This window comes from Lontra canadensis, unplaced genomic scaffold (genome assembly GCF_010015895.1).
Source record: "Lontra canadensis isolate GAN:19392208 unplaced genomic scaffold, GSC_riverotter_1.0 scaffold52, whole genome shotgun sequence".
Lineage (NCBI taxonomy): Eukaryota > Metazoa > Chordata > Mammalia > Carnivora > Mustelidae > Lontra > Lontra canadensis.
In genome coordinates, this window is record NW_022631046.1 from 3,891,514 (window position 1) to 3,918,878 (window position 27,365).

Consider the following 27,365-nt stretch of genomic DNA (forward strand, 5'->3'; position numbering starts at 1 on the left):
ATATCACTACCCTAGGACATATTTATCTTATAACAAAATTTGGGTGAAGGTGGTTATATAATGCGAACGTCCAGTCACTCTTTTTTTTATCATCATGTGTCTTGTGCCTAGGTTAATTGAGCTTAGGATCTGTAGGTTTTACTTAATGTAAATTTTGGAAATTTTGTATCTATTACTTCTTGAAATATATTCTCATTATTTTCTCCTTTTCTAGGACCCCACTTACGTGTATAAGCCTTTTGAAATTGTGAGACTAATGCTCTTTTTATTCCCCTCCAAGAGCTATTTTCTTCTTTTTTTTCATTTTGGATAGTTTCTTCTGCAATGTATTCAAGTTCAGTAATCTTTTTTCTGCAATGTCTAATCTGCCTTTAATTTTTTTCTAGTTTTTCACTTCAGATATTGTTTCCATCTTTGGAAATTCTCTTTAAGCCTTTTTATGTTTCATGATCTCTCCATGTTCTAGGGCTTTAATTTCTTTGTCTGCTTATTTTATTGTATGTGTCATTTCTTAGTCACTTTAGATTGAATAATTTTCCTCCTCATGGATTATATGTTTCTGTTTCTTCACATGCCATGCAGTTTTTTAATAGATGTCATATATATTCATTTTACTTTAATATATTACTATAAATATTTTAGAGCTTTGTTCTGGGATGCATTTATTTGAGAAATTTGTGTGTGTGTGTATGTTAGTCACCATACAGTACATCATTAGTTTTTGATGTACTGTGTTCCATGATTCATTTTTTGTGTATAACACCCAGTGCTCCATGCAATCCGTGCCCTCCTTAATACCCATCACCACGCTCACCCATCCCCTACCCCTCTCCCCCTAAAACCCTCAGTTTGTTTCTTGGAGTCCACAGTCTCTCATGGTTCATCTCCCCCTCCGATTTCCCCCTCCCTTTCATTTTTTCCTTCCCTTCTCCTAGTGTCCTCCATGTTATTCCTTATGTTCCACAAGTAAGTGAAACCGTATGATAATTGACCTTCTTTGCTTGACTTATTTCATTTAGCATAATCTCCTCCATTCCCATCCATGTTGATGGAAAAGTTGGGTATTCATCCTTTCTGATGGCTGAGTAATATTCCATTGCGTAAAGAAGACCACATCTTCTTTATCCATTCATCTGCTGAAGGGCATCTCAGCTCTTTGCACAGTTTGGCTATTGTGGACATTGCTGCTATGAACATTGGGGTACATATGGCCCTTCTTTTCATTACATCTGTACCTTTGGAGTAAATACCCAGTAGGGCAATGGCTGGATCATAGGGTAGCTCTATTTTTTATTTTGTGATGAACCTCCACACTGTTTTCCAAAGTAGCTGCACCAACTTGCATTCCCACCAACAGTGTAAGAGGGTTCCTCTTTCTCCACAACTTTTCCAACATTTGTTGTTTCTTGCCTTGCTGATTTTTGCCATTCTAACTGGTGTAAGTTGATATCTCAATGTGGTTTTGATTTGAATTTCCCTGATATCTTCTAGCCACATTTAATCTTTGATATATAAGACCACAGCAGCATTTACAATAGGTCTAATTTTCTTCTGCTACTGACACAAGACCCTTCTGACTGACTACTCTATCTGATAGACTGTGACTTATGAGGATTTTCATTCTGGCTGCTGAGAAACTATTCCCGCCTCTGTATGGTATTTGAGAATTTTTATCTAATCCTTTTAAGAGGTACTTTCCTAACTGCATTATTTTTCCCAGGTCTACTATAACAAATTGCCAGAAATTGGGTGGCTTAAAACAGCAGAAATTTATTCTCTGTCAGTGCTGGAGGCCAGAAGTCCAAAATCGAGGTGTCAGGCACAGTTGGTTCCTTCTGAAAACTCTCAGGAAGAATCTATTCCATGCTTCTTTCCTAGTTTCTAGTGGTTGCTAGCAGTCGTTGGCATTCCTTCCTTCCTTGTGTGTTTCTCTGTATTCTCTCTTTGTATGAGAATACCTGTCATGAGATTTAGAGCTCACCCTAATCCAGTATGACCTCATCCTGACTTAATTAATTACATTGGCAAAGGAATAGGTTTCCAAATAATGTTACAGTCTGAGGTGCTGGGTAGATATGAATGAGAGACATGGTTCAACCCACTACGCTGACCTTGAGTATTTCTTCATATACATATGCTGAACAGTTCTCATCAGTACTAAAAACTGGAGAGAGATGCTCTACAGATATAAGTTCGCTTTCTCAGTAGCTTTGTTCTCTCTGGTGTTCTGCCAACTGACCCTAGTCCCCTGGGCCTCTAGGGCTCCCAGTTCAGTTTTGCAGTCTAAGGATACTACTAGGCTCCACTAGGTTCCCCCTCACTGTTCCACAGACTAAAAACTCTGTCTAGGTATTGAACTTTCCAGGTAGGGTTTCCCTTATTTGTTTTTCTTCTCTTAGGTATCATTGTCCTTTTTTGCCTGATGCTTAGTGTGTTAAGACAAGTTTTATATATCTTGTCTGGTTCTTTGCTTGTTTAAAGCTAGAAGCAAAAGTTATGCTGAATTTAACAATCTATATCTTTTTTTTTCCTGCTTTAAAATTTAGCATTTTTCCATTTCACCTTACTCAGCTAAAATTTAAAATGAAATTCATACTAGTTCCTTATTCATTTACATTAAAGTGTCATTGAATGCAAGAACTTTTTTTTTTTTTAACAACAAAAGTCCAAAATGTTGTTCATGTGTCATCCAGAATAGTGCATTGCTGGCCCTGGTTAGAATAAAGTTTTATTCAGATAATTCTCTTACCTTAAACATTATCTTTGTGTCATTTTATGTATAATTATTTTCAGTAATTTCGGTGCATTTTTTCTTTAAAGAGTACTTCCTAATTTCATGAATTTTTACTTCTGAGTCTTGCCATGCTAAACTGAACAACTCATTTAAGTAGTAAAATATGGGAAATAGATTGAATAGTAAATATATACTATAATTTGCATTTCCTTCTTTACCCTCAGTTTCAGTGTTACTGTTTTTGTTATTCCTTTTAGAGAATTTCCATAGATTGTTTTTCATCTCCAGTTCTATAGTGTGAAAATATAGTTTATAGGTATAAATGTATTTGTTTTGTGTAAGTATGTGTGGATGGTTATATGGGATATGTTACATCTAAATATATATTTTCCAAATAGGGGCATTTTAAAAATGTATGTATATACATTTTCTTCTATTACGTTACCCTGTGAATTGACTATAATATTGCTTGACTTGCTTTGACATGTGTTCTTTCTCTAAAGTACAGTTATTAAATAAGCTGTTCTAAATAAACCATGAGTTATAAAAATGAACTCTGAGTGGTGGATTATAGGAAAAAAGCTTTGTATTCATTCTCTTGGTTATTTGAGAATTCAAGTCCTGACTCAAGATTTATTATTTTTCATACATGTAGATGTTCAAATATGAAGGTTTTTTAGATATTATTTGTTCAAATAATATTTGCTTTTTCTCAACTGTTTGAGTTTTTAAGAAGACCAAGTCAAATGTTAGGGGTTGATTTTTCATTAACTTATTTTAAAATGAGAAATTGTCTTTTTATATATTAACTTAGCCAATAAAATCTTGAACATAGCCTAAAAAAATAAAAATCTGAAGCTGTTTGAAATATACTTTAAAAAGTGATTTGACTGTGATTTGACTTAGTTTGCAGGAAACAGACTAATTTAATGAAATGTACATGTACATGTAATATGTCATGGCCTGGACAAATGTAAATTCAGATATGTTTATATTAGTATGTATTAGGAGAAAAAGTAGGACACAGATAAAATGTTACATAGGCCTGTACAGTTACTATTATGTGCTGGAAATTTGGTTTTTGCCTTCCTAGAAGTCAGAGCAAAAGGAAAAAGCTCATAGGTAATGCACTTTTTTCTGTCCACAGCAAAAGAAAAACATAGTAATTCTTTCTAGGAAACATAATTTTTATTAGCGTTTAGTGCTGAAAGAAGCCATCTCATGTAGAAAAAAACATTGGTTAGTGTTCTCAGAAACACTCATACATCACATACAACAATCAATTCTTTAAAACTTTTCTTTTTACTTTTAATCAGAAGGTTATACTTCTGTAGAATATCATAATATTGTAGTGATTTTGTCTGAATTATTCTAATAATAAACTATAAATAGATAATCTAGGTCCCCTTTAAACAGCTCTTCATAATTTGTCTCAACTAGAAGTTTCTTAAAGATTAGACAGTTTGAACTCTAGTGAGGACTGACAAATCAGTAAAAAATATTTTTCTTTTTAATGAAATTACATGTAAAATACTGCTTTTATTGTTCAGCGTTTTATTTAAATATTATATATTTTGTGTTTACAAAGTGTTTTAGTCTAAATAACTTTTTTTTTTCATTCGTTATACAGGTTTGATAACCCAGCTGCTGTAAGCCCAACTCCTACAAGGCAGCTAACTTTTAACTATCTCCTTCCTTTGAATGCTTGGCTTCTGTTAAATCCTTCCGAACTCTGCTGTGATTGGACCATGGGAACAATACCACTTATAGAGTCATTTCTAGACATTCGAAATCTTGCCACATTTACTTTCTTTTGCTTTTTGGGGGCTTTGGGAATATTCAGTCTTAGATACCCTGGTGATTCCTCCAAGACTGTTTTAATGGTAAGAAATTCCCTTAATTTTTCAGATGTAAAACATTCAGTTGATTTGAAGACTGCCTTTAATTTGTCAGAGCTGCTTCTTAGAAACAGCATCTTTCTTGTTCAACATCAGCTTGATTATTAGTTTTTTTTGGGCTATCCTAAAATCATATATCAGAATTCCATATGCAGGCATAACTTGACATTCAGTATGTAAAGTAAAAACTGGTTATGAATTTTCTTGATTTGATAGGAATTCTGAAACCGTGAAGCATGCCATTGGCATCATTTTCTTCTATTTCTTTACCCAAGTAGGTTGTATATTTGATCATTGTTTTCTTGACACAGAGAAGAGTGTCATGCAAGATAGACAGCTAGAAATATTTAGTTCTTTAGTTCTCATTAGCAAGGTTTTCATTACACCCCAAGTTATTTTTTACTATGTTCAGAGAACTCTGATTATTTACAGTCTTTTTTTTTTTTCCTGAGGTGTATTTCTTTGTAATTTTCTTACGCTGCTGTCACTTCTTTTAGTGGTTTTGTTGTCTTTCTTTAAATTACTGAAGACAGTAATAATCTTTAACATTTTCTTGAGCATTTGCTATATGCCAGAAAGTGTTTTTAATACTAAAGAAATACATCATATCTGACTACAGCCACTAGGTTCATTTATTCGTTCAGTAAAAAGGTTTTCTTGTAGCCTATGTACCAGGCAGCCTTTTAGGCACTAAGGATATGATAAAAAGAAATACAAGGCCCCAATTACCAGGGAACTGGCATTTTGGAAAAATTTGAAGCTGATCTCTGAGATATAGAGAAGACTGAAAAAATACAGAGTTTGGGGGAAAGGTCATATTTACTATTAGTTTTCAATCTCTTGAGTTTGATCCTAGTAGTGATTTTGAATAGCACTTGATGCCTAGAGTTTCGGAGGAGAGTCCTAAGCTCCACATAAAAATTAGATAGATGGCATAGAGATAGTAATTGAAACCAGGATGTGAATAAGAAGGGCTAAGGAGAGGATATATAGAGAGCAGCGTTTCTCAACTGGGGTTTTGTGACTTTTCTCAAAGATGGTAGCCAGCTATTACCATTCCAAATACATAGAATAGAAGATAATTCATACACATAATGAATGTCTTAGAGTATTTGTCTTAATTCTCCCTCAGAAAATAGTTGAAGGGGCTAGCTAGATAGAGTGGTAAGAGAAGAAACCTACAACTAGGTCTTGAATAAACTTCTATAGAAGGTATAGGAGTTTATATACAGTAAAAGATAACTGTGTAGAGGAGAATGAACCTAAATAGGAGATAGACCAAATGGACAGAAAGGTGAGTATTTCAAGAAAGATGGAATGGTTATCACTAACAGATGCTCTGAGGCAGAAAAGTGAGATCAGTCATATTTGACCTATTTTAGGAATATTAGTTACTTAATGAAATTTATTTCTGTGGAGAGATTGAATTAGGAGATGTGGATATGAAGAATGATAGTATAGATAACCTGTAGGGTTAACTTAACTTTGAATATTTCGAAGGAGGAGACAAGCTTGAATTTATTATCAGTTAAGTAAGAGAAGAAATGCCAGCGTAAAGCATAACAGACTGCTGATCTCATGTAGAGCTTGGAGGAAGCATGAAGATCTAGAATTAGTGAACCTTCAGAGGTAGAAGAATCAATCACTTTCATTGGAGAACTCAGTTTGCTGAGAAGAAAGGGAAATCACTAAGAGGTTGACTTGCAATGTTGATTTGAAATGTTGATTGGTTAAGTGGGGTTAAAACCAGCTACTTATTACCTTGGCTGTAAAGTGTTTGCCTGAGAATGTGGGACCTTGTTTTATACCTAAGGGACATAATGAATGGGTAAGGTAATTTAAAGATGTGTTGTCAAAGGAGAACGTTTAAGGTTGAAGAGACAAGAGCATATTTGAATATGGATAGGAACGATACAGTTGATTAAAGTGGTCAAGTAGATGAAAGAATGGTTAATTGTGAGATTTGCGAGGAGCAGGGGCAATGTAGAGCTCAGGTTTGGCCTGAGAAAGATGGAAACACACACTTCTTATGTCGCAGAAAGGATGGAAATTACATCAGTGTGGATGTTGGTAGGTTTAGTAGCACAGAATTGAAAGAATTCTGGTTTTATGGCTTTAGTTTTCTCTAAGTTTGGAAGTATGGTCACCCGCTGAAAGTGACATGAATCAGAAGCCTAAGAAAAGTAATCAAGATTCAAAATAAAGGAGAGAGGGAGTGTGTGAGCCTATCAAAGACACCTAGAAATTCTGAGGAGTTTTAAGGATCAATTTGAAGTTGATAATCATTAATTTATGATAATACTAATATATTTTGCTTTGGGACTGTCTCTAGTAGAGCTTTGCTGTTCAGGTAAATACAGACAAAGCAGCTGCATGGTAGAATACATCCAAAGCTGAGGTTCTGCCGAAAGAAAGGAAAAGTAAGGAAGGGTGGATGAATGTAAAGTTTTGGCATATAAAATAATGATTTCTATAATATAAGCTGAATAAAAACAGGGAGGGTAGTACCAGTGAAATAAGCAGAGATTTATATAAATTTTATTTTATGTATGTAGAAAGGAACAATTGTGATCTTAGGTTAACTTCTTTAAGATAGTCCTAAACATGCTATTTTATATAGTGATGTTTTGTGGAGATCTTTTAAAGGGATAAGTAGATCAAAGGACTACCTATGAAGTATCAGATGCCGTGTTAAGCACTTATTAAAATGTCCTGTGTATCCTGACAATATAATGTCAGTAGTTATTAACCCCAATTTGTAGAGAAACACAAATTGGGAAGATGATTGATTAGTTTACTTTATATTACCTAGGAAGTAAGAAACAAAACAGATTTGTTCCAAACTCTTTGCACTACCACCTTTCCTTTTAAAGAGTTTTATATCACTCAAGAAGGAAATTATGGTAGCCATAGTTAGCTAGGTTGGCATATATTGATAGAGAGTGTATTAGAACTTTTAAATAAGTTAATCATTAGAGACATTCCTTTATCCAAGAACCAGTAGATTTTTGTGAGGTTGCTTTTTGTGTATGTAGCATATGCATCAGTCCATGATATATCTTTGAATGAATTTAACACTTTTAATTATTTCAAATAAAATAGCTTTAGAGCAGCCATGAATTAATAAAAAATATGTTTGCCTGTTTGTTTTTAGAAAAGGACTATAGGGTGCCTGGGTGACTCATTCAGTTAAGCATCTGACTCTTAGTTTTGGCTCAGGTCATAATCTCACGGGTCATGAGATCAAGCCCCAAGAGAGGCTCTCTGTCTGTGGGAAGTCTGCTTGAAGATTCTTTCCCTCTGCCCCTCCCCTAACTCTCTCCCTCTGAAATAAATAAATCTTAAAAAAAAAAAAAAATGGAAAGGACTGTATATGTGGGAGTATCTCTGTTTCACAGCTAGCTGGTTGTTTTATCAATCACTCTTGGGAAATGGAAAATTAATTATGTATTCTTAATGTTTTACCTTTTTGATCAAAAAGAAAACATTAAAATTTCAGATATATGTATTAGTATGATACTTAGTAGTTCAGTAGTGCTTTTCTTTAGATTCATTATTTCCTCATTACAAGTTTTTAATTTATCATACATGGTGAATACACATTTTTTTTCAATGTGTATACATTTTTTCATCTATATTTTACTAATAAAGTATAATAAAGAGGAAACAATCTTTCAAACTGTTGAAAGACTCTTAAACTTCTGAAGCTGAAGGAACAACTTGCATAGTTATTTAATTAAGTACTATGAAACAAATCAGGGTAACAAAATACGGACGCAGATGTCCATAGAAACAGATGTTCTAATAACAACCAACTTGGTTCCTTTCATAGGTTATTTGTGTGCTAGTTGTTGGAATACTACTTTTTTAATGGATTTATTGTCTGGGAACCATATGCTATCTCATTTTCAAAATAACAAAATCTAAGCATTTTTATGATGTATTTCAATGTGTAGTGTTAGAATTTTAGAAATTTTTATAGAATAAAAGACTACTGTTTAAAGGGGGCAGTTTTATACTTATACTAAGCCTCTTAAATATACATGACTCATCAGAGTATTATGCAAAGGAATGCTGGGGTACAGACGTAGTAGTCTACTGTCTTGCCTAAAGGATACCTTATATCATTTTTCAATTTCCAATATAATATGAATATTTACAATAATAAAAATACTAAAACTTGCATGAATGGCTTTTTTGTCACCCATTACAGTTTTGTAAAACCTGTTAACATCTCTGTCAATGTATTTTTACCATATATACATAAGCTGGGTGTATACAAAATTATTAATGTCTTATTTTAGATATATTTTCAAAAAATATTTATTTCATTGGATGAGCCCTAATTATAATCTCACCTTGATCTTACCTTGTGACATACATCCTGATGTTTGTTGTTACTGTCCCTAAGTTGCCTTCTTTATGTTTAAATTAGTATTGTTTACAGGATTATTAAAACTGGTATCTATACATTATTCAAATTAAATAAAATATTTGGTTTTAACTTTTGAATGGCCATTTTTTTTTTGAAGTTATTAAAATACCTTATTTTTCTTTGTAGGCCCTTTGTTTGATGGCGTTACCATTTATTCCTGCATCAAACCTTTTTTTCCCGGTTGGGTTTGTTGTTGCTGAGCGAGTATTGTATGTTCCTAGCATGGGGTTCTGTATTTTGGTAGCCCATGGATGGCAGAAAATATCAAATAAAAGGTGAATTAAAATGTTAGTTCATTTAATGCTTACTAACTGTAGAATTAATTGTGATACATTTAAGTATTTAAAATGTTTAGTTCATTTATATAAATCCTACTTCTATGTTTTTATTTTTCATCTTGATAGTCTCCTCATTCTTCTGTAATTCAGGTTAGGAAAGCTCCATAGCACCCACCTCATCCTATGTTCTTATTAACATAATTTTATTGTACAGCCTGTGACATAACAAACTTTGAGTCAGACCCACGCAAAAACAAGGATATTGTTGAGACTAGAGTTATGAATAACCATTGCCACTTCGATGTGCAATGACCTAAGATATAGTCTTCTTTCTTAAGTGAGTTATATTGAGTTTATTTATATATAAATGCATATAGTAAGCAGGCTATAATTACTTGATATCATCACTATCTGCATCATAACCATCATGTCCTAGTTGCCTTTAACAATTAAGGAACAGAATAGTCACACTGTATGCAAGAAATGACTGCTTTCTCACTTTCCAGTCATCCTTCAACCCTCAGCATTCTGACTTGTCTCTACCTCATTGCCTCCGAGTAGCTAAATCCAGTCAGTGCTTGTATTTAAAATTTATTTCCCTGGTGTCTGTAGAAAGTCTCTCTCCTAATTCTCTTCCATTGCTGCTCAGTCCCTTCTCAGAGTCTTCTTGCTGTATTTGCTCTTTAAATATTTATTTGCCAGAATTTTACTCAGCCATTTTTCTCACACTGCATATTCTCCCTGGGTGATCTCATCTGTGTCTACAATTTGCACTAATATCTAGCAGGCCTTTTCTCTTAACTTCTACCCATATATCCAGTTTTAATCAATACCAATTTTTGAATGCTTACCATGTGCCAAGAGCCATGATAGACCCTTTAGATTTGTTTTCTCATTTAATCTAACATTCCTTAATTCTTGTGCGCATTTGAAAATTAAAGCTCATACAGATTACTTGAATCAGGTTACCTCAAGATCACATAGCTGGTAAACAGTAGGATTTTGCTTCAGATTTATATCTGACTACTTCCAACGTCCATGTTTGTTCATTCTCTCTCTCTCTCTCTCTCTCTCTCTGTCTCTCCATGATCCATGTTCTTTCTGATCCATGCAGTCTTATCCTAAGTGGATCTCTCAAAATGAAAGAAGTTGAACTGTGTTATTAGACTCAGAGAACATTAGTACCAAATGAGACTATAGGGGTAATTGAAGTATAACCATTTTATAAATGAGGAATTAAGTCCCATATAATTAGCCTAAAGCTGTTTAAGTAATTTGTATCTATTTCATAAAGAGTTAGTTTTACTATGACTTGTAATAAATAATTCTAGCTTTAAAATACGAAGTTATTCAAAGGATATCATGATAATCTGTGGTATCGATGCAATCTGTATAAGCCAATTTTTTAAAAAAAATATAGCCAGTGACAAGATTGGCCCTTGATAAACACAAGAATATTCAAATTGTAAGTAAAGGCCCCAAAAAGGAAAAATCGCAGTTAAAAACTGGTATGTCTCCTTTTTGCCATTATGTATAAGCAGAGTTTTTGAAATATTAATATAATTAAAGACTGAAATAGAAGGTAGTATGCATATTTAATTGTTTTGGTGTTGCCTTCAAAGTTAGATGATTACTAGAATGATCCTCATTTCTTAGAATAAACTCAAAGATGGTATTTGGGGATATTTAACATTACTTCTTACCTCTATTCTAAAAGATAAAATGCTTCTGGTGATGTAGACAATGGTTTCTTTGTTTTGCTTTTTTCTCTTAAACAGTGTATTAAAAAAGTTATCCTGGATTTGTTTGTCTATGGTGATATTCACTCATGCCTTAAAAACACTCCACAGAAATTGGGATTGGGAGTCTGAATATACATTGTTTATGTCAGCCTTGAAGGTAAAGTATTATCCAGAATGACAGAAAAATATGTCATTAATGATTTCTTATAGTCATGTCTAAGATGTTTTTATATTTAATTAGACATGTTACTGTCAATTTTAAGTACTACTACAAAAGATCAGTAAAAATAATTTGTTCTTTATATAATATATACCATAACCAGTGCTTTGAATCATATTTAGTTGGTATGTCTGTGGCATATATGAATAATTCCCTAAATGCTATACGATTATTAGAAGTTCAAATGATAATAAAATGTTTAAATAAGAATATTATATATAGTTCATAGTTCTGAAGGTGAACTTTTTTTTTAACCTTTTAATGTCTTTAAAATTAGAATAAATCTTACAGTGAGAGGCATCTTACAATTAATTAGTGGCTTTTTTGTTTTATTAATGGTGAGTCTTAGAATTAATGGCATCCTAGATTGATTGAAGTAAAATATGTAACTAAAAATAGCACCTGACTATGTGGAAAATAACTAAGGTTACAATACTGTAGGAAAGATAGGAACTAGCAAAAAGTAGTGATAAAGCATTTCTATAGAATGGACAACATACCAGGAATAAGGTCTTTTTAAAAAATCATAAAATATTGGTTTCTGTAAGTTATAAGCAATGGGTTTGTGTCAGGTGCTTCTCTTTGAAACTATAAATTCTTAACTTCCTTTGGCCATTTTCTGTACTCCCCATTGCTTGGCTTTTCTGGAATATTGCCTCATTCCAATAGTCTGTGTGACTTCTTGATTTGGCATCAACTTAAGGTCATGTGACTATCCTTTTGTCTCACTCAGTAACTGCACTCCCTCCTCTAGCTCAGAAGTCTGTTAATGAAAGAGACCTCATTACTATTCTTCTCAAGCTACACTCCTGGAATACCAGTGGAGACCTATAATTTTCAAGAGTTTTGCTTATCGTTATTCCTAGAACAATCTAAGAACCGCAGCCCCACTCACTGACGCTAGTTCCTCAGCCGGATACTATCCTCTCCCTACAGGAACATCATGCCCATCTGTGAATTCATAAAGCACAGATTAATTTAGAACTTTAATCCCAGGTTTCCCATTACCATAATGGACTACATAAATAACTTTATAACAGGCCTAAAAATAAGTAATCAGTGCAATGTTAAATATATTCTTATGTTCAAATACCTTCTCTCCCAAAAGAATACAGATAGTAGAGCTGAAGTTTTCAAACAACATAATGCGGTTTTTTTTCTATTTTTTAGTTAAGTTCTGTGCCCAGTGTGGGGCTTGAACTCATGACACCAAGATCGAGTTGCATACTCTATTGACTAAGCCAGCCAAACACCCTGTGATACTTTGATCAAATAAAAATTTTAGCAAAATTCTAATACATCAAATAGATGAAATCAGACTGCTGTGGTTTTAGTTTATGTTAAAAGGAGGGAGAGTAAATTTGGGGAAAAACTTCATTTGGCTCCTGTCGCATCTCCAGGGACACCTCCTTGGAACACTCCATTCCTAACAATATACTAAACAAATGTCTTTGTTAATTGGAGGTATACATACAAATTTTTCTTTTCTAAGAGAAAAATCTGAATTATTTTTTCAAGTTTTATTGAGGTTAATTGACATATAACGTTGTATTAGTTTAAGATGTACAACATAATATCTGTATATATTAAAAAATAATAAGTTAACTTCTGTCACCTTACATAGGTACAGTTTTTTCTTTTGATGAGAATTTCCAAGATCTACTATCTTAGCAACTTTTAAATATACATTACAGTATTGTTAACTATAGTAACCATGCTGTACGTTGTATTCACAGAACTTATTTGTCTTATAACTGAAAGCTGGTGTCTTTGAGCACCTCACCCATTCATGGATACCTCTGTGGAACACTCCATTCCTAATGTATACCAAATAAATATCTGTGTTAATTGGAGTTGTAATTAATTAATTGTAATTAATTTCTATCTATGCTTATGTATTGAAGGTAAATAAAAATAATGCCAAATTATGGAATAATGTGGGTCATGCTCTGGAAAATGAAAAGAACTTTGAACGAGCTTTGAAATACTTCTTACAGGCTACCCATGTTCAGCCAGGTAAGCATTATTAATTAATAAAACTATTTGAATAGCCTTTTTTTAAAAACTTGATTATATTTGGGGATAATAAGGTAGAGTTTCATTTTCAGTCTTCATTCCAGGTGATATAAATACTATAGTGTTTGATGCTGGCTTATTTTGAATTAGATTGTATATTAGATCTACTTAGACATTTAGGATTTTTTTCTTTACTATAAAAGAGTTGGTGGTACTGATGAGCAATTTTGGTGGAATGTTAGATGCAAAAGCCTGATAGGAATGTGTTTAGGAGAGAGGGGGAAGAATAATTGGAGACAGCTGGTGTTGAAAACTCTTAAAGAGTATCAATAGGAAATGGTGGTATTGCTGGGAATGGAGTCAAGAGAAGGTAAGTAGGATGATAGGGGTTTTTGTTTTCAGTTTTAAGGTGGGAGAAACAAAGCATATGTACAGCTAATCCACTGAGGCTGGGAAAAGTAATAATTCAGAAAGGAGGGAACAAATTATGGATTAGTTGTCCTTAAATAAATGAGAAGAGATGAATAGAATTTGGTGCACAGGACTTCATTCAGTCATAGAATTGTTAATGTATGATAAGGAAAGCAAAGTACGTAGATATGGATATAGGCAGTCGAATAGATCATCTGGAGGAAGTTTCTGGAAATTGTCTTTTGTTTGCTTCTATTTTCTCATTGAAATAGAAAGCAGAGTCATCAGAGTGAGGAAGGGTTGAAGCTCTAGAGATCTAAGAATAGGAGTGGGTGTGAAATAGCTGTCTAGGACAGTGCTTCACAAACTGAAATGTGCCCTTGAATCACATGGAGATGTTATAGTGGATGTTCTGATGGATAGAGGTTTAGAATAGAGCCTGAAGTTCTGCACTTCTAATAAGTTCCCAGGTAATGTTTAGCCCATGGATTACACTTTTAGAAACAAGATATAGGAAAGTGTGTAGACTAGGAAAATGTGCAATTGCCAAGCATTTCTAACATCCTGCTTGAGGATAGATACAACTAGTTGATGTAGTTGTATGCTTTTCACTTGTTTTTTACAGCTGAAATGGCACAGGCATGGAGAATTCTGTTAAATAAAATTATTAAAAATAAAATTCTGTTAAATAAAATAACACATTTTAAAATGTGTTATTACTAAATAAGAAACAGATAAGAGAATGATTATAATAGATGAAGAATCTAAGTTAAGAAGGGAGGTGAGGCAGGGTGATAGGATCAATGATTTATAGGTGTGAAGAATTGTTGGTGTCTGAGTAGGATGTAGCTACAGCATCAGTATTTTTCAAGAGGAATACTATTGGTATTTTGATTGTACAAAACTGTATTTCAGGATATGTACCAACATGGCCCTCATCTGCCAGATGCCATCATTACTTTCCATTTACAATGATGACCGAAAGGTACTTCCCTCAACACATATACACCCCCAACACCCCGGTCACATTGTAAATATCCTCAGAGAAGCGGGGAGTGGCAAGCAATACCCACTCTTTGTTAGATATGACTGTGGTCATTGCACTAACTAGTTAGAGGAAGATGGAGGTGAAAATCTTGGAAGAAAGGATATCAAAGCCCAAGTATTAGAAAATTTGTCTTTGTAGATTTTGAAATCACTAAGAATTATGAGAACCATAAGCAACCAGGAGATTTGACTCAGAGAATAGTGACTGCAACAAAGAAGGATGGTCAATTATAATTATCCTCTGATATCAGTCCATGCACTCTCAACTCCTCTGTACCTCTCCACTGGTGATCCTCTGCCCCCATATAGAGATCCAGAAGTGTATAATTTTACATCTCAAGCTGATTTCTTGGGTGTTCAGAGTGCTCTGGTAGTTATTTAGGTCAATTGAGGGGACCAGTTGAAAATGGGTCTCCTCCTCCTCTGCCATCTTGCCCCTCCTATCATATGGCTTCTCTTTAAAAAACCTTGCTATCACTCCAATTAGAAGCAAATATTATTAATCTTTAAAACCTCTTACAACTTCTGTATCTTTCCTATGGTATTTATAACTGTTTAATACTGTATTTATTTGAATATTTATTAAAAATATGTATTTTTTAAGCTAAGGAACTCCTTAGAGACATCATGAACATCTGATTTATCTTTATACCCTCTGAATCATCTAGCATGGTTTTATGCACAGTCAACATTCACTTATTTTATTTTAGAGAGAGATAGGGCATGAGTGGGATGGGGTGGGGAAGAATGAGAGGAAATGAGAGAATCTTAAGCAGGTTCCTCATTACCCTGAGATCATGACCTGAGCCAAAATCTAGAGTCAGATGCTTAACCAAGTAAGCCACACAGGCACCCCAACATTCACTAATATTAATTTATTACTTTCTAAAGCCTTTTAAGTTCATTCTAGGAGTCTTTTTTTATTAAGATGTTTAGTTAGCCAGCATATATACATCGAATGAATCATTGAATACTACATCAAAATCTAGGAGTCTTTAGAGAAGCAGAGTCATCTTTGATATCAGACGTACAGGGAATTTGAAACTTAAGAAAAGATGTAGGCCTCTTATTTTTCTCATTTCTAAACTAGAATAGTAGTTTCTATCTCATTGCATTGTTTTAAAGAGTAAATGATGTGGGTGAGTATATATGTTCATGTTTAGTTTAGTCTAATAAATAGTGTGCATATCACTAGCTTGTTGCCATGATGAGCACTCAGTTTTAAAATATTTTTTCCCCTCATTGTCAGTTATCACTTTTTGCTGTTTTTGAGATACATGCTGAATTTTAGTATGACTTTCCTACTATACTTCTCTCAAAATTGCTTTTTCTCATAAGCCAGTGACTAGGAAAAGAAGTAAACCCATTTATTTATTGTGGAAAAATTATGTAAAGTTAGAAACATTGAATTTGGTATTCAGAGGCATCTTGGCTTGTTCTGTTTTTTAGTCATGTTCTTCTTAGATTTGATATATGAAATGACATGTATGGAGGGACATAAAGAATCCCTTTTTTGTCACTGTTAGGCATATACAGATTTATAAGACTGGAGATAAGGGAACTGGTCAGGACCAAAGGTAAAAATTTGAGGTAACAGATTTATAGGTATTTAAAAACTTGGGACAGTTTAGGAGCACACTGAATAGGGATTTATAGCATTTTATTTTTTATTTATTTATTTATTTTTTAAGATTTTATTTATTTATTTGACAGAGAGAGATCACAAGTAGATGGAGAGGCAGGCAGAGAGAGAGGTAAGCAGGCTCCCTGCTGAGCAGAGAGCCCGACGCGGGACTCGATCCCAGGACCCTGAGATCATGACCTGAGCCGAAGGCAGCGGCTTAACCCACTGAGCCACCCAGGCGCCCCGGGATTTATAGCATTTTAAAGTTAATTAAAAAAATTAATTCTGAAGGTTTTTCTTGCTTAGCTAGAACAAGAATATAAACTATGCAGTGGTCTGACCAGGTGACCTGCATGTTGCATTAAAAGGATAGTGATTTTTTTTTTTTTTTATGATTTACAAGTGTTTGAGAAAAAAAATCCCAATTCACAAAGATAAAATTTTTGCAAATGGAATTACAGTTCTCATAAACATCATTATAAGACAAGAGTAAATTTTTGTTAAGGAACACCAGAATTCTGCAAGGTTTGTTTTGCCTTAAAATCAGTGATTTCATTTTTTATCTAAGTCCAAATTTTAAAATTTTTCTCATGGACCTCTAGTTGAACTTTGATGCTCTCAATATGGAAATGATTTTTAAAGAGTTTTTAGGAGTTCACATATAGTTTTGTAGAGAGGAAATACTGGAAAGCAACATAGGTAGGTGCCTGGCTCATCACACTGAAAATGCTTCATTGGTGGTGAATAAAGAGTTATCCGGCACAAGGTTGCCTAGTACTTGCCAGTCTTCATTTACATTAAATAAAAGACAGACTGCTGGATTCATGCTGCTGTTGGCTTGGATAACACACTCATAAGAATAATCGTTGAAATTCTATAGATTTTTAGTCTTCTAAATGTCACTGGTTTTTATATCTTGCCTGGTTTTCTTACCCTTTTTTCCCCCCCCTAAATTTAAATTACCTTATCCTAGTAATGGTTACTTCCTTCTCTGGAATCTTAAAACTTTGTAACTTAGAAGAAATTGCTTAGAAATTATGTCTTTCACTTTATTAGCTGTATTGTATAGTCCTTTTGATGCTTAAGATTATCTAATTGCTATCTTAGTTCTTTGAGAAAGTAGAGTTGCCTTACTCTAGTATCTGAAGTCTTCATTGATGATATCTCCTTGCCATAATTTTAAGACCCTGATTCCAGTGGATATTAATTTGCCTTGTCTTTCATCCAAGTAGATAACTTATTTCTTTTCTAAGATTTGTTGGTACTGATATGAGTGACATTTTAAATACTTTGCCAGTAATTTTATTTATCTAAACTTCTAATTTCTTTGTTCTACCCTTAGGTTAAATTCTTACTATATAATTAATTTTTTCAGGTTCTTAGTTTTATCTGAGTAGCTTTCTGATCTTTATAATAAATGGTAAGATTTATCTGATGTTGAAAAAAAATGAGCTATGTAAGAGCAAAGACTACCCACTCTTTTTCTACACATTTGGTAATATAGTGAACTTCAGCCTTGGGTCTACTTCAGAACTGCCTTTGAAACTTTTTAAAAACTTTTACAGGTCCTATTTCTATAAATTCTATTTTCATAGAGCTAGGTGGCGCTAAGGTTATCTGAATTTTTAAAATTCATAAGTATCCAGATTTGCCACTAAAATTAGGAATGTTTTGCCTAAGCAATCTTTTTTTCCCTTTCTTTTTTTTTCCTTGCCCTCTCCTGAAACCCCATGAGACTCAGCAGTATGTCAACCAAAATCCAACAAATAAAAAAACAAACAGTCAACAGCAACAAAAAAATCAACCCTTTTTACCTGAGCTTGTCTGAGTTCTCTAACCAAACCTGTACTGCATGTGACAGTTTCTGTTCAGTGCACACAATTACTAGCCTGTAACATAATGTAGCAGGATGTTAGGACTGTTGCTCTCCTCCTAGGGCAGTGCCTAAGATATATATTCTTGGCTTTTGTGTGTCCTAGGATTTGCAGACAGGGAATTATTCCACAATTGTAAAATCTGTGGTGTCACAGGCAGGTAGTAATCGTGTCTTATCTGTTAGAGATTCACATTAATACAATTTGACTGATTTAAGATCTTCTCCCATCTTTCTGTTTTTATTCCAAACCTTTGAAATAGTTTTTAGGAACTGTGTCCTAAAAGTAGTGTGCAGTGAACCCTAATATTAAATCTTTCTTATTTAAATAGGGTATTTTTCTGTCCCTGAAAAAATTTGCTGAGAATTTGAATCTCCTTATCAAAAAATTACACAAAAGTTCCTGGCATACTGATAGTAACACAACTTTTTTAACCTTTAAAAAAGTTAAAAAAACATAAATGTTAAAATATTTAGGAATTTATCATTTAAGAGAGATGGGCTGCTGCATCTTAAGTAATACTGGAGAATCCTGGTATTATGCTTGCATTCCATCCACATTCACAAAAGTTTTAAACAAAATCACAGGGGTTTTTTGTTTTTTGGTTTTTGTTTTTTTTTCTTACAGTCTCTTTGCAGGTGTCCACCCACCATGGTGCATATTTGTTGGTTTCAACACTGGAAATAGCTCTAAGAATCATGATTATCTTTTTCACTTTTGGATATTTTCACTTTTAGAATTGAGCCATACTTTTTGAGTCAATTCCAGAGCTATGCAATCAAGGAAATAGAAGCCAGCCTTAGTATAGTATAGTATAATAAAATCTAGTGAAGAGAAATGATACACATTTCTTTATTACCTCTGTATCTCTTATCATGTCTTAGCCTTTCAAGGATTCATTCGGATAGTTTTTTTCATGTCATATGTGTATTTTCTGTCCTTACAGTACTTTATTAAATAATTTTCTGTTGTAGCATTGATCATAAATTATAACAAATTGTGTTAAAAGAACTTTAAGGAGAATGCAGGATCTGTTGACTGCTTTTGCATTTTTTGCTTAGTGTTTTTTTTGCTAAAAACTTGTAGTTTACATTGAATACTGTTTTGTATTCAACAAATGATTTTTTTAAAATTTTAGATGATATTGGTGCCCACATGAATGTAGGAAGAACTTACAAAAATTTAAATAGAACCAAAGAAGCTGAAGAATCTTACATGATGGCTAAGTCACTGATGCCCCAAGTAAGTTGTCGTGATACATTTCTGTTGTGTTATATCCACTGTATGTCCACACTGAATAGAATTACCTGGGTGGAAAATCTGTATCTTTTCTTTAATTTGTTCACCTTAAAGTAAAGTATCCAATAAACCATTTATTGCTAAAGGTTTTTTTTAAAGTTTTTATTTAAATTCCAGTTAACACTGTAATATTTAGCTTCAGGTGTACAATATAGTGACTTGGCGCTTAAGTACAAGTGCACTTCTTAATCCCCATGCCTATTTCACCCATCTCTCCCCCCAGCCTTCACTCTGGTAGCCATCAGTTTGTTCTCTATATTTGAGTCGGTTTCTTGGTTTGTCTTTCCTTCTCTTTTTTTCCCTTTACTAGTTTGTTTTGTTTCTTAAATTCCACATGAGTGAGATCATATGGTATTCATCTTTCTCTGAGTTACTTCACTTAGCATAATACTACAAGTTTTATAAAGGGTTACATTTACTTTTATAGCTCAATTGAAATGTTTAAAAGATTTGATAAGCTTATGAATTTTAGATATCCTTGATTAGAAGTTATCATTGAATTAAATGACTTTAAATAAAGAGAATTTTATATATGTACATTAAGCACTAAATTCAACATTATTCCTCTCAAAAAAAATGAATAAACAAAGTAATAAAATGAATGGATAACATCTCTGTTGTTATATGGTGTTCAGTTGTTGCAATGACACATGCACAAGATTCATTGGTTATTACAGTATAGCCTAGAAGCTGGAAAGCCAGATTCTGGCCTTGACCAGCTATGTTTCATCAGAAAAGATAGCTTACCCTATACTAAAGTTTTCTCCATAGTAGTATATATTAATATTATGTTAATAATGTAATGTTAAAATGATTGGTTGTAGTTTGATAAATGTTTCAGAAACAGAGTTGGACCACATGATGTCTTAAGCATTATTTCAGTCCTAAGATACTAAAGTTAAATTGTGTTCAGTATAGATTTTTATCAGACACAATTTATTATTTTCACTGAAAATTTGGGTCTATGTATATTTTATAACCTTTGCCTAACCTGAATAATCAGTTAATAAGAATTTTATTTCCTAACTCTACCAGACAAATGAGACTTTAGTATAACTCTGAATAAAATTAACCACCCTATTATCACAACCAGAAATATTTTGCTGACAACATGAAAGTTGACATGGTGTAACAAATACACTAGAGTGAAGGGAAGGAGACCTGAGTTCTTTCTGTTATGGGTCTGATGCAAATATATTAACAGACCTTAGCCTCAAGAGTTTAAATTTATGGGACTTTATAAAATGATGCATATAAATAAAAAGCTAGCAATATTGTGTTGAGCTAGTATGAATGAAAAACATATCTTTTAAAGCCACAAAATATTAATTATTTCATTTACATTTTGTAAATACTATAGGTGCTTTCACATTTTTATGACTTATTTTAATTTGGCAATAAAACTAGTACCATAACCTTTATATGTCATGTATATTTTAAATAAGCCGCTAGGAATACTTATTTTTATTTTTATTTGGTACCGAAATAATCAGATTATGTTCTTTTGGACAGATTATTCCTGGTAAAAAATACGCAGCCAGAATTGCCCCTAACCACCTAAATGTTTATATTAATCTGGCCAATCTTATCCGAGCAAATGAGTCCCGGCTGGAAGAAGCAGATCAGCTATACCGGCAAGCAATAAGCATGAGACCCGACTTCAAGCAGGCTTACATTAGCAGGTATTGTAGTTCTCTTTAAGCTAACATTATAGAAAATTGAAACTGCATCTGCACATACATTTCACCATCGGAACTAAATTGGCTTTTTTTTTTTTTTTTTTTTTTTTTTAAGTAATCTTACTTAGCAACCAAAAATATAGAAACATAGCCTAGTTTAGACTTATGAAATTTAATTGATTTGATTTGAAATTGACAAGTCTATTAACATATAGTGACAAACCTAAGTTTTATAGGAAAGAAAGGGTAGAAGCTCCATTTTAGTTTCATTTGGTTCTTATGGTCACATTCATTTTTACTTAAAACACCTGAAACTTGGGGTGCCTGGGTGGCTCAGTGGGTTAAGCCTCTGCCTTCAGCTCAGGTGATGATCTCAGGGTCCTGGGGTTGAGCCATGCCTCAGGCTCATTTCTCAGTGGGGAGCCTGCTTCCACCTCTCTTTCTCTGCCTGCCTCTCTACCTACTTGTGATCTCTCTCTCTCTCTGTCAAATAAGTAAATAAAATCTTAAAAACAAACAAACAAACACCTGAAGCTTACATTTTATAAGTATTTCTAATATCCAACTCTCAAGAGCTTTCTGACAATTGACTGGTTATTGATGCTTTTACCAAAAAGAAACTTTTCAGTTGTCAGTAAAAAGAAATTTGGCATCACATGTTAGAACCTAATACATTTTCCCATGTAAGGATCATCATTTGTATTACACTTGAGGAAAATTGTATGTTAAACTTGATTTCATGGCGTGGCCCAGAAACCTAATCATAATTTATGACATTGCTCCTATGGGGAAAATGTATCCAGAATTTAATAAGTTTTTGAGATAAAATCTGTTTATAATTTGGAGGCTGTCTTTGCTCAGCCTTATCCAGTAGTTGTTGAAATTAGCTAAGTTTAGTGGGGTTGCATTTGTAAATAAAACCTGTCATGTGTTAATCTATAAAGAATTATTCAGTAGTCTGCATTTTAAAAAAGCAATTTGTACAAATACTCATTCCAGAAATTGCTTTAATTGAGGATATTAGTGGTTCATTTGGTATCATTCCTATGCTAATATTAAGGAAATAATAGGATCATAATAAAAATAGCTCTCCTATCACTAGTCAAATCGATTTGCACATATTACTTTTTTAAGCTTTCTAACAGAAAATAGAACCATATTAGAAAGATTTGTAAAATGATTTTCATACTGTGATCCTTAGTTCCAGATGTGTACCTCATAGGTATCTGCTGGTCACACATGTACCCTCCAATCCTTCCTTACCCAGTCAGCTTTTTAAATTCTTTTTTTGTTATTTGGGGGGAGTTTTTTGTGTTGTTTTAATGAGCGGCCATTTTATAAGAATACATTGTAGAAGACTGAATTTATATAAGAAAAGGCAAAACTTTTAAATGTTCTGCACTTTATAAATGAGACTTAGAGCATAGACTTGAATACTGGAATTTCCCCATCACCACCGTATTGGTATTCATTCTTCAAATGCTATTACTTGGTCTCCTGAAAAATTGATCTCCCGTTCTTTTTACTGTCATTTTTTTGATGTAGTCTAGTCTAGTCTGCCTTCTTTCAAGATGTACATAAAGAATATTTTTTCTCTGCCTCCCCTTTATTGGATACCTCCTCATATCTTACCCTTTAAAGTTTCTTCTCTAATAATATTTGAAAACAACCAAATTTGCTAAACTAATGAGTTCATGTTTGAGGACATATTCAAATAGTTACTTTTGATAGAAAACTTTAAAAGCTTTGGTTAAAAGGAAAAAAGAAAGCTGTATGTGGAAAAGCTTAAAACTTGTGAAAAATAATGTCTACAAAGTGACACAATAATGTGAATAAAGCTTGCGTTTGGTTTTTCCACAGAGGAGAATTGCTTTTAAAAATGAATAAACCTCTCAAAGCAAAAGAAGCATATCTTAAAGCACTAGAGCTGGACAGAAATAATGCAGATCTTTGGTACAACTTGGCAATTGTTCATATTGAACTTAAAGAACCAAACGAGGCCCTAAAAAATTTTAACCGTGCTTTAGAACTAAATCCGAAGCATAAACTAGCATTATTCAATTCTGCTATATTAATGCAAGAATCAGGTATGTTTTCTCAAAATGTTTCTATATTTAAAACATACTGTTTGAAGTATAATAAAATCTGAACTTATATTATGTGAGGCAGATGTTTTGTAAATGGATAGTTTATATCAAAACTGTACATAAATGATTTTAAGAATATTTAAAATACTTGAAGTACTATTTTCAAGTAATATGCTCTAACAAAATTGTTAGTTCTTTGGGTATATGTTAAGACTTATTTTTCAGGCAGTGCCGTTAATCTATTTTGTCATTTTATGTACAGAAATAATCTCTTACATATACATATTATACCATATCCAAATAATCAGAACTTGCAATATTTTTTATATAATTACTTCTAGGGAGACAAAAGCATTATATATTTTAGGAAAAATGTATTTTCTCTTGATTCATGTGACCAAGTGCTCTTGGTATCATGTAGTTTTATTTTCTGAGATACATTAAAAAATCTAATTTTGTAAGACTGAAGCATTTTGTTTATCCAATAATAGTTACTATTTCCTGAACTTTTTTACATAGATCTCATGTAATTCTTAGAAAATTCAGCAGGCTGGGGCGCCTGGGTCCTGAGATCAAGCCCTGCATTAGGATCCCTACTTAACAGGCTTCTCTCCTCATTTGTGTGTGTGCACACATGCGCTCTCTTTTTCTGTCTCTCTCAGCAAATAAATAAAGAAAATCTTTAAAAAAAAAAAAAAAAGAAAGAAAAGAAAAGAAAAAATTCAGCAGGCTAACCCAGAGAACTTAAATGATCTGTGCCTAAAGTCATAGTGTTAACAGAATCAAGATTGAAGGCGTGTCATTGTTGGCAAATCCAATGCCTCTTCCTCTTAATTGCATAATCTTCCTCTCCTACTCTCAGTTTGATTCTAAACTATAAAGAGATATTTTGCCCCTTCAGGTTTTTGAGGCATTCTTCCTGTCTTAAAGAAAGGAAATGAGCTATCATTTCAGTGTTTGAAGCACATGATCTTTCCTGTGAAAACTGAGTTTTTTGCTTTCTACTTTTTGATTTAGGTACAGAAATTAGTTGTTTTGATGCGGTCTTTTTCTAATCTAATTAGATGAATACTGAAAGTGACTTTTTGTTCCTCAGACTTAATTCATTTGTTAACGATATGTGTTTTTTTTTCTTTTTAAAAAAATTATTCTTAGGTGAGGTTAAACTCAGACCAGAAGCTAGAAAACGACTTCTAAGCTATATAAATGAAGAGCCACAAGATGCTAATGGTTATTTCAATCTGGGAATGCTTGCCATGGATGACAAAAAGGACAGTGAAGCTGAGATGTGGATGAAGAAAGCCATAAAATTACAAGCCGATTTCAGAAGTGCTTTGTTTAATCTGGCTCTCCTGTATTCTCAGACAGCAAAGGAATTAATGGCTTTGCCAATTCTGGAAGAGTTACTCAGACACTATCCTGATCATATCAAGGGTCTTATTTTAAAGGGAGACATTCTGATGAATCAAAAGAAAGATATACTTGGAGCAAAAAAATGTTTTGAAAAGATTTTGGAAATGGATCCAAGCAATGTGCAAGGAAAACACAATCTTTGTGTTGTTTATTTTGAAGAGAAGGACTTACTAAAAGCTGAAAGATGCCTGGTTGAAACATTGGCATTAGCACCACATGAAGAATATATTCAGCGCCATTTGAATATAGTCAGGGATAAAATTTCCTCATCTAGTTTTGCAGAACAGCCAATATCCCCAGCTGGTAAGACTTCAGGTGTAGAAGGAGACAAAATTCCAACTGAAAATGTACAAGAAGTAAAAAGTGAACCTAGACCTACACAGATCATGAAACCGAGTGATAATAAAAGTCAATCTAAATCCAACAACCTATTAGGAAAAAATACAGACAAAGAGACCCCCCACAAAACAACAAAGGAAATCAAAGAAATTGAGAAGAAAAGAGTTGCTGCTTTAAAAAGACTAGAAGAGATTGAACGTATTTTAAATGGTGAATAGTAATATTTATCGTGTCACAATGTCCTCAAAGAACTTCAGTCTATCTTATGTGATTGCTTATTCTGGGAGCATTGAAAAATAGCAAGTATACACGTAACAGTCTGTCATGAGCTGCCTCTACATACGATCAAAATGCGATTTTCATTAAAGACCTATCGTACCCCAGCGTATGTATTGTATAAGATGTGACAGTTTTCTGAGTTTTGGTGACAATGGCAGAAATACCAAATTACAGTTTGCAAATTTGTATCTTTTATATGGAAGGAAGATTTCTTCTGTAGAGTAATCTTGACTACTCACAATTAAAAATAATCTGAAGCCTGAATGATAGTCCCTTGCAGGCAAATTTAACATATGCTGGTTTATTCTATGAATTGACATTTATTAGTTGACTTCATTACCTTATGTTGGAATCTGATTATGGATTGAAAACTCTTATTGAACACATTCTTTTTTCTTTGGTAATTTTTGTTTAACTGAGAGACTTCACACCATAAAAGAATACTGGCTTCCTTTATGTTGTATTCTCATGTTGATTTTTAGAAGGAATGCCAGATGAAACTTATTTAAAATAAGTCCTGTGACATGTTAGCTTAAGAATGTATTTTCATAGTTGTGTGCTTTGTCCTTAATTTTACTCTGAAATGCAATTTTTAATCAGGTAAAGTTTTAAGTATAAATATCCATATACATACACGCACATTTCTAATGGTGCTCATATATACTCTGTATTTTTTTACATACTAAGAGTTTCACAGCATGAATCACATAATCATGACTATCCTTGAGTTTTTACTCCCCAAATTATTCATGTTTATTAGGATCTTAGTCATACTGAAAAGGTCCCAATAACTGTAACTTTAAACCTTTGAGTTGAAACATATTTTCTCTTTCTTCTTGGTGTTATCCCTCTAGTGTTGTTTGAATTTTAATTGTTCCCAAAACACACCTTAATCATTCTTAGATACCTTAAGCAACAAATTGTGTTCTATTTAACTGAAGGAAAAACAATATGACAAAGTTTATTTTTAAACACTAAGTTCTTGTTATCTTCCTATGGTGTATATTTTTATTAAATATTTATTTTGACTACTGAGCTTTCGTAAAAATTTTAAAGCTGTTTAAATTCCATCAACTATGGAAAACAAATTGCTATTGCATTTTCCTATATATGCATCTATTACAATTTAACCAAAATTTCGTCATTTTGGCCTGCTATCTAGCTATGAAAGGTAATTAGCCTTATATGGGATTAATAGTCAGTTGGTTTTAGCAAATTTAAGTCTGAAAACTGTTAAGTTGAAGACATAAATCAAATTTATTTATATCTGATTTTTTCTTGAGTTAAAGTACATTTCAGATGAATTTTATAATACCTGATTAGTTGGTTTTAATTTAAACTGTTTAAAGCTCAAGCTATCATCCTGGGGTAGTAACTAATTTCTAATTATGTAGAATTTCAAAAACTGAAAAAACTAATTTCTAAATATGTATATTTCAAAAATCCTATTACTGTAAGTTTTTATAAAGAAGTATTTTATAAATAGGTCACAAGCAAACATGGTCTACATTAAAGACACTCTTACTAGGTTCTCTGAGGTTGTGTCATAAATTATTTTTTAGGCAATTTATATCAAGCACTGACACCAGTCAGTTCATTTTTGATTTAGAGATTCTGTTCAGCATTAAAGCAATATCCAGTTTCAGTTTTTAAATGATGGCTTTGCGACTCCAGATATAAGATGGAGAATACCTCATATACTATGACTTGAAAAACAAAATCTATGTTAATCTTGGGTTCTGTCCATGTATCTTGAGAAAAAATTTCTGAGTTTGATCTCTTCTGTTACAGTATCAAGTGAAGATAAGTCAGAAAAGCAGAAGGGAATCTTTTGTGGCAGAAGATGGTAATAAGAGCTTTGAGTAATATTTTAATAAAATTATGTAACTATTCGAAAGTTAAAAAATATATTGTTACCCAATGATTTTTATAGGAAAAAGAATTCCTCCTTATTTGCACTTAGAACAATGCCTATCATGTAGGAAGTGCT

General features: G+C 32.9%; 1 protein-coding gene across 2 annotated transcripts in view; it reads left to right on the top strand.

Annotated features, from left to right (window-relative positions):
- The window catches only part of TMTC3 (transmembrane O-mannosyltransferase targeting cadherins 3), a 51,167-nt gene extending 24,761 nt beyond the window's left edge, over positions 1-26,406 (top strand). For both annotated transcript variants that reach the window (XM_032874185.1, XM_032874186.1), the window contains exons 7-14: positions 4,365-4,617; positions 9,194-9,342; positions 11,124-11,244; positions 13,212-13,323; positions 19,418-19,521; positions 21,091-21,260; positions 23,118-23,344; positions 24,500-26,406. In XM_032874185.1, the coding sequence (XP_032730076.1) occupies positions 4,365-4,617; positions 9,194-9,342; positions 11,124-11,244; positions 13,212-13,323; positions 19,418-19,521; positions 21,091-21,260; positions 23,118-23,344; positions 24,500-25,314 (1,951 nt within the window). In that variant the 3' untranslated portion in view covers positions 25,315-26,406. The remainder of the gene's footprint in view (positions 1-4,364; positions 4,618-9,193; positions 9,343-11,123; positions 11,245-13,211; positions 13,324-19,417; positions 19,522-21,090; positions 21,261-23,117; positions 23,345-24,499) is intronic.
- The last annotated feature ends 959 nt before the right edge of the window (positions 26,407-27,365 follow it).